At 37.9% G+C, this 8909-nt stretch overlaps 1 protein-coding gene across 1 annotated transcript in view; it reads right to left on the bottom strand.

Annotated features, from left to right (window-relative positions):
- Window positions 1-7057, bottom strand: part of MEP1A (meprin A subunit alpha) — a 30366-nt gene extending 23309 nt beyond the window's left edge. Inside the window, exons 1-5 of the mRNA XM_007120882.2 lie at window positions 6989-7057; window positions 6881-6905; window positions 6737-6787; window positions 3285-3325; window positions 2703-2778 (exon numbers count right to left, since the gene is read on the bottom strand). Of these exons, the coding sequence (XP_007120944.1) occupies window positions 2703-2778; window positions 3285-3325; window positions 6737-6787; window positions 6881-6905; window positions 6989-7057 (262 nt within the window). The remainder of the gene's footprint in view (window positions 1-2702; window positions 2779-3284; window positions 3326-6736; window positions 6788-6880; window positions 6906-6988) is intronic.
- Between the last annotated feature and the right edge of the window lie 1852 nt (window positions 7058-8909).

Below are 8909 nucleotides of genomic sequence, written 5' to 3'. Positions count from 1 at the left end.
GCGAACCCGGTTCCCCTGCATCGGCAGGTGGACGCGCAACCACTGCGCCACCAGGGAAGCCCTAAACACACTTTTAATTGACCCGTGGTTTTAAAAAATCACAACTGAAATTAGAAAATATCTAAACTAAATTTGAATAAAGATACAACATATCAAAATATGAGGAAAGTAGTAAAAACTGTGCTTCAAATAAAATTTATAGCTTTAGATGTCATATTATAGCATCGTATTTTATTAGGAAAATAAAGATTTAAACATATGATACAAATTTCCACCTTAAATGTAAAAAAAGAAGGGCAAATTAAACCTGAAAAAAAGTAGAAGAAAGGAAATCATAAAGACAAGAGCAAAAAGCAAGAAAATAAAGATTAGAGAAGCAAGAGAAAATTAACAAGTCAAAAGTTGGTTCTTTGAAAGGATTAAGAAAATCAGTACACTGCTTTTAAAAAAGAAGGCAAGTCACAGACTGGGAGAAAATATTCATCATATATACCTGACATAATTTATCTATAATACATAAAGTTCTACAAATAATGAAAACACCAACAATATAATTTTAAAAATCATGAAAGAGTTGGACAGACGCTTCATAAAAGAAGATACGTAAATAGTCAATAGCGCATGAAAATGTGCTAAATATTATTAGTCATTAGGGAAACTCAACTTAAAATCACAGTGAGATACCAGTTCACAACCACTAGAAGGGCAACAATTAAAAAGATTAACTCCACCTATGTTAGTGATAAGGTGGAGCAAATGGGACACAGACATTGCTGGTGAGAATGAAAAATGTCATAGCCAATTTGAAAGACTGTTTGGCATTATCTTATAAAGTTAAACATATATTTACCATAGGATCAAGCAATGCTATTCCTAGACATCTACCCAAGATAAATAAAAAACACATATCCACGCAGACTTGTACAAGAATTATCACAGCATCTTTCTTCACAATAGACTCCAAACTTGAAACAGCCCCACATCCATCAACAGAAAAATGGATAAACAGTTGCAATATATTCAGACAAAGGAATACTAATGAGTAATGAAAAAGAATTAACTATTGGCCCACCACAATACAGAAAAATTTACACATGGTAAGCAAAATAAGCCAGATACAAAAGAGGACATACTATGAGATTCCAGTTATCTGCAAATCAGTTGTAAGTCAGGTAAAACTAATCTATAGGGGAAAAAATTAGAATGGTAGTTGTCTCTTGGGGAGTGGAGGTGGGGATTGGCTGGAAAAGAGTACAGGGGAACTTTCTAGAGTATTGGAAGTGTGGGTTCCATAAGTCTATGCATTTCTCAAAAGTCTGGTTTGCGTATTTCACCCTACGTAAACTTAACTTTAATAAAGGAATGTATACAAATGTCAAACTCTAATTAGAATGTTTTGCTTTTCGCAATGGTATGAGTCCAGGCACCTGAACTCCTTTTTTAACTTGAAGGTGATTCTCATGTGATGCTACTTGAGAGCCACCACGCTATCCTCACAGCTGCTACCTTATTTCAGGCCACCTGTCTTCAGTTTTGCTGTCTATTCATCTGTCACCTACCTTGAAGCTAAGGAGACCTTGCTGCTCAAGCTGTGACCAGGGGACACACCTTGAGTAGCTGAATCTGGCACGTAAGAGATTCAGTAAGTACGTCTATGTCTTAATGGGAAGGTGGTGGCACAGGTGAGACAAACAGGAAGAAAAATCGTCATGGGGAAGAAAATCCATTTTAAAATTAATGTTTCTTAAATCATGTCCCAGTAAATAGGGATGCTCCTTGAATTTCCAAGTGCACTGTCAAACACTGGGGAAAAACAACTCAGCTCAATTTTCCATAAAATAACTGAGAACAACAGCACTTGTTACTATGTAGCTTTTCTCCAGAAAAGGCATGGGAGGCAGCACTGATAAAGAGTGATGGAAAATTCTTGAAACATAATCTATGTCTCCTGAGAAGGGGAGCAGCTCAGCACCTCATTAAGACTGAGCAACATTGTCCTAGCTTCCCCTCTCCTCTTGAATCTTCCCCATCCACAGAGGATGGGCCTCCCAGACAGGCATTGCATCATGGTGGCTGCTGAGCTGTCAGTCAGCTGCTTGAGGTCAGCCAGCGTCCACGCGTGGCTTCTAATATTTATTTATTTCCACCAATTACTATTTTCAACAATGATCAAAATGCAACTGATGTCAGTCCTTTATATTAAGAGAGAGAAAAGAATAGAAAATTTTAATACAGAGGAACAAGGACAATGAACATATGAAATATAGTCTTTTCTATTTCTCAAAAGTGTGACCTGTTTGTCTTGCAACAGAAAGGGAAGAAATCAACATGTTGAAACTAGTATCCTGGTACCATATTTAGATTCACCTAAACAAACTGTTATTGCAAGTGCACAATTTTCATTGCTAGGATGTCAAATTATATTTCATTTTGTGTGTGTGTGTTGCTCCTGGTCTGATTAACATGTTAGTGTGTTCTGCATTTTAAAAATCATTATTTGATACTCTGTATCTCAGACTGGTTAAGCAGCATGGGTTCAGATGTAATGTCATGCCTCTCATACCGTGAGAAAAAGAACTGTCAGAGCTTAGAAACCCTCTTATACATTGGCAGTTACCCCAAGTCTGAAGCTGATGATCAGGAGGAGAGGTGAGAGAGAAGAATTCAACTCAAAACTCCTAATGAAGAACAATTAATATTACCCAGATTGTCGGCCAGGATGTAAGGGATGGGGAACTTCCACCTGGTGTTGGGGTCTCTCAGGCCATTTCTGGAATTCTGCAGAAACAAAGGCAAAGGTGACTGGACAGCTGGTCTCCTTGGCTTCCCCCTTCTCTAAACTCTCACACCACAAACAATCTGTCACACAATTCAAACAGTTTAGTCAATTTGTCTTCTGATTATATTGTAAAAACAATAGAAGTTCATTATAGACATTTTAGAAAATTCCAGAGAAATTTTTAAGAGCCAAATAAAGGAGACCGACAATTCCTCAAAACTGAAATAGCCACTTTCAATGTGGTGGTGGATTTCCTTCTCTCTCATGCTTCACTTATTAGGAAAATTGGATGGACAAGCAACTTAATAATTATCGACTCTTTTGTACTGTTCGCTAATGTTTTCGTCTGTTTTTGTTTACCAGCAACCACAGTGGAAGTCTTTGTGGGTACAGATTATAGATGAGATTCTTTCATCTCAGTGGCTGGACACAGAGCAGAAGTTCACCATCCTATGACACAACCAGTCCTGGGGGGAATGTTATTGTGTTCCTAGGAGGTACTCACCTGTAGAAAAATGTCCCCCTGAAAGAGGTCCAAACCTGCAGCTAGACAGGGATTTTAAAAAAAGAAATATTTGAATGAGAATTACTAAAAGGGATCTCTCAAAATAAAATGAATCTTTTCTATTGTAAGTCTTTAGTTGTTAATCTTTATGTGGTGAAACTCTTTTGAAACAATGCAAACATTTCTTCTAATTGAACAAATGTAAATAGCCAATAAATATCAGATATTGTCACATTCTCTATTGTCATTTTTGGAACAAGAGACCTAGAGGGCATTATGCTTAGTGAAATAAGTCAGACAGAGAAAGACAAGTACTCTCTGCTATCACTTATATGTGGAATCTAAAAAATAAAACAAATGAGTGAATATAACAAAACAGAAATAGATATAGAGAACAAACTAGTGGTTACCAGTGGCAATAGGGAAGGTGGTTGGGAAAGGCAAGATAGGGGTAGAAGATTAAGAGGTACAAACTACTATGTATAAAATAAATAAACTCTAAGGATATATTATACAGCACAGAGAATATAGTCAATATTTTATAATAACTATAAATGGAGTATATGAAAATATTGAATCACTCTGTTGTACACCTGAAACTAATATTATGGTGTAAATCAACTATACTTCAATAAAAAAAGAAAAGAAATCTTGTCCAAGAATCTTAAAAGTAAGAGAAAAGTTAGAAGGAATCTTTTTGGTCATTGACTTCATTGACTTCAAAACTCTCACACTTTGGGGGTCGAAATGGGACTTCCTGAGACAGGAAATGAGGTACCAGGTGGTCAGCAGCTGAGTGAGCTATAGAATTTCCGACTTCCCGTCCAGGGTCCTTTCTGCTATTGGACTATCCTTCTTCCCCACCCTAGCTTAATGGGTTGATTTGGCTCTTTCCCGTGAAAAAACAATGGTGCCCTCCAAAGCCAAGCTCAGGCTGCTGCCCTGATAATAAAAAAAACCTGGCAAATATGGGTAGATCCATTCAAAACCATGGCTCCAAACATCTGCTGTCAGGACCTTAGCAGAATATACTTTCTCCCTGATGGCATTGGCCTCAGAGTGTTTCTGAAAGTAAGATCCTTAAAAGGGAAGATCCTGGTGGGAAAACTAAGGGCATTTAAAAGAATGTCACTTCTTATTACAGCGCTAAAGTTTGACAAGCAGCCTTCCCTTGAAAACACAGACTACTTCAGACAGAATCATCAGATCATACTTCCTTCTGAGAACAGCCCCAGATGTACAGATGGAAAATCAAACTAGAGGACAATCACCACAACTTCACGTGGAAACAGGGGTCTCATTTAGCAAAGCTTACAGCTCATTCAGGAGCTGGGTTCAGGCTCTGTAATGACACCGTGGAGGTGTTATTATGAGGAGGCTTCCTGGTTGTGCTTGTTAATGACTAACTAAGGCTGTCCCTGAATCACTCCTTTCCTCACGCACATATTTCCTAGATTTGCTTAACCTCAGGACCCTAACCTAGTCATATAACAGCACAATTAAACAACAACAAACAGCAGTGATGCCACTGCCTCACAGGCAGCAGGACCCAGGTTTTGAATTGCCTTTTCAGTAGGGCTACTATGGGCTGGTCCATCCATACTCTTGCCTAGGCTGGTCCTGAGCAAAATTATGCATTTCTTGACCCCTGGCCTGTATGAAGGAAGGGCTTTTCCAGAGCAATGTGAAGAAGCCTACTGGGACCTTGGCCCCAAGGGCTGGTCAGCATGGATGGGGTCACAGAGGAGTGAGAGAGTGCAGTAGGAGAATTTCACCAAGAAGTACAGATCCATTGAAAGCAAGCCCCAGCCTGTTCACTACCCAATTTGTTCATGTAGCATATACTTATTAAGTGCCTAATGTGTCCTACGCATTGTTCTAGATGCTGGGGATATAGCGGAGAACAAAACAAAGCACTCGGGGAGATGACATTCTTGATTGGAGAGGAAGGGGATACAAAGAAATAAATAAATGTAAAGTATGGCTGATGGTGAAAAGCATAATCTAACAAAAAAACACCATAAAACAGAGTAAGAAGGAAAAGAGTGCTGAGGTGAAGGAGGGTTGATATTCATAAATGGTGGTCAGGGAAGGCCTGCCTGAAGAGGTGGCATTTAAGCAGAAATCTAGTGGAGTGGGGAGTGAAGGAAGGGAATTGAAGGCAGAGGCATCAGCAAATACAAACATCCTGAGGCAGGAAAGCCTTGACGGTTTAGAGCAGCCTTAATAGGTGGGAAATAAATCTAATCTCACTTGGTGTTGAATCCTCTGGGGGATTCTGATGCTAAAGTTTGAGAAGCACTGCTCTGAAACCTCAAGGCTTTCCTGCCTCAGGACCTTTAAGATACAGCAGATCCTCTGAATTACAGACACCTTGACTGCCTGACTTTAAAGAGAGATCGCTTGATGCCTGGCTCTGAAGTCTTGAGACCCATTCACCAATTTACTTTCCTAAGTGATTTCTACTTTGCCCCTGCAATCATTCTCAAGGTTTTCCAACTAAATATCACCTAGACTGGCTTCCCTGTAAATGGGACAAAGCCAGAGGAATTTACCCTTAAGGTATGGGATTTTTAAGTTTTACATTCTTCATATAAGACTGAGCTATTAAGCTATGAGTCAAAAGACCTGGAGGTGAGCTCTACCACTGCCATCTGTGATCTTGGGTGAGTCAACTTGACCCGAAGGAGCCTCCTGTTCCTTCCTGCAAAATGAAAATAGCACTCACCCCATTACAGAATTTGACAAATAAATATGCAATTGGATATGAAAGCTTTTGTAAACTATAAGGTACTTATGATCATGAATATGGAACCCATAGAGAATTGTTTCCCACCAATTCTAACCAAAGATACCCAGAATGTCACGGCTTCTCCCTCATTTTAGAGACAGGATGAGAGAGAAAAGAGAGACGATTACTTGGCAGCTCTCTCCTCTCAGTAATGGATGAGACCAATGGATTTCTTCAAGGAATGTTTTTGTGGACAAGATGTTGAAACAGAGACACTTTACACTCTTCTCCAAGTCCCAAGCAAACAGTTGTTAGTGAATATGATGGGCCAGTAAAGGGACTGGGGTTTTTCCCCACTAAATATAACCAAAGGCATATTCCTTACATTTTTCTTTAGCAAGCAAAATAATCATCCATTTTCCCTTCTTTTTTCTTTTTTCAAAATGAAAACTGGAAGAATAAATTTTTTACCAACAAAAACCTTGTTATATATTTCTAGATCCCCTGAGCACTCACTAGTTCTAGAAAATTTGGTCTAACCGTTATTCTCTTTCCACATTTCCATTTTCAGAAACTCTGCAAATTCTAATGAGGCACGAACGAACAGTTCTCTCCTAAAGTTACCCAATACCATACTACGAAGGTTAAGAGATTTTCAGCAATTCTATCACAGGATTTTAAATTATTTACAGGCATTAATGATGGCAGAAATTACACCCACCTAAATTGATTTCTGAAATATCCTTCTGTTCATCAAACTCTCCATCATGTACTGTTAAATGTGGGAGAAAAAATTGTTACCAGTCTTGCTGAACAAAGGAGAGAAAGTTCAGAAAACACTCTATGCATTTCAATTAGTTCTTACCGTTTCCTTTAGAAAGATGCTTAATCTGAAAAGAAATAAAGATACAGTAAATGGATAACATACTACAATGAATATTTCTAAATACCGTGAAGAGCAGAACCTACTTACCGATACAGCTGCTATGTGGGCAAAAAACAAGATGAAAGAGAGAATGCAAGCAGATCTCGTCCAAATCATTTCTGCAAGTGAACAGATTTTAGCAAAGACACCTTGTGATAAGTACATGGACCTTGCTCTGGCTGTCATATTAGAAACTTTGACCCTTACATATGTTCTGTAGCATTGAAGTTGTCAAAGAAAATGTCTTTGCCCCATTTGAGGAGAGCTACTAAGTTTAACAGAAAAGCTCAGGTTTCAGGGACCAGGGAAAAGTTTGAAAAAGTTAATTTTGAGATAAGCATATAAAAATAAATGACATTCCTATACACTAGCAATAACTGTTCATACAATAGAGTAGGTAAAAGATCCATTTCACAATAGAGAGAAAAATAATCTATAAAATGATCATAAATTACTTAAATCTAATAAAAATGAACTAGAGTTATATGTAAATGTTATAAAGCAATCAACAAAAAATAAAAGAGCTATCTATACACACATATACATATATATTTATATATATGAGATATTCATTGATGGGAAGACAGTATAATAAAGATGGTCATTATTTTGACAGTAGTCTATATATTCAATGTTATTCTAATAAAAATCTTTTTTAAAATTTTTAATTGAAGTATAGTTGATTTACAATGTCATGTTAGTTTCAAGTGTACAGCACAGTGATTCAGTTACACATATATATATATTTTTAGATTCTTTTCTGATATAGGTTATTACAAAATATTGAGTATAGACCCTATGCTATACAGTAGGTCCTTGTTGGTTATCTATTTTATATATAGTAATGTGTATATGTTAATCCCAACCTCCTAACTTTCCCTCCTTCCCTTTTCCACTTTGGTAACCGTAAGTTTGTTTTCTATGTCTGTGAGTCTCTTTCTGTTTTGTAAATAAGTTCAATGTATCTTTTTTGTTTTAGATTTCACATATAAGCAACATCATATGATATTTGTCTTTCTCTGTCTGGCTTATTTCACTTAGTATGATAATCTCTAGGTGCATCCATGTTGCTGCAAATAGCATTATTTCATTCTCTTTTATGGCTGAGTAATATTCCATTATATATATATACACACACACACACACACACACACACACACACACACACACACACATCTTCTTTATCCATTCATCTGTCGATGGATATTTAGGTTGCTTCCATCCAGATGAGCTTTTATCTTTCCCCTCCTTCTTAGTCTTATCTGCACAATATACTCTAATGGTGACTTTGGAATCCGATGGATAAGAAATAGAGTTCCACATCTACCACCAACCAGGTGTGGCATTTTGAGCATCCACTTTCCATGTGTAAAAAAAAAGAGTGGTACCTACTTCACGGGTCGAATGTAGGGATTCAATGAGACAACAAATGCAAACCACAGGTACCAGCAACATAGGAAGCACTCAGTAAACTATAGCTCTTTCTATCCACATACACAGCTTCCTGGCAAAAGTCAGGCAGTAAGGACACAGCTCACCACCTGCTTTGCTCAGTGGAACCTGGGAGTGGGAGCATAGGTCTTCAGCAGATACATTTGTCCCTGGTAAGTTTCTTTTTATGATCTTGATTGGAGGTGTTAATTAGTTACCAGTTATCTGCAACCGCAGGCATTTCTTGCCCCAGGGTGTCAAGTGAGCAAGGCTGGAGCCTCAAGCCTTAGGTTTGAAGGGCTTATGGCTTGGCAGTTAAAAAAATAGATTATGCACTCCACAGGGCAAAGTCCATGTTTTATTTTCTGTATCTGCCCTGGTGCCTGGCATATAGTAGACAATTAGTGATCACATTGGGTGAAATACAGTAAAAGAGCACTTTTCGAAGGTATTGGATGTAGTGATGTGTTTTGAGCTCAGTGAGGGCATTTTACAAATTGACCAGTTGGGAAAGCAGAGTGAAGACTGGAAGAAGAAA

This window comes from Physeter macrocephalus, chromosome 18 (genome assembly GCF_002837175.3).
Source record: "Physeter macrocephalus isolate SW-GA chromosome 18, ASM283717v5, whole genome shotgun sequence".
Taxonomy (NCBI): Eukaryota; Metazoa; Chordata; class Mammalia; order Artiodactyla; family Physeteridae; genus Physeter; species Physeter macrocephalus.
The sequence above is the reverse complement of the archived record's forward strand: the minus strand, read 5'-3'. Positions and strand labels throughout refer to the sequence as shown.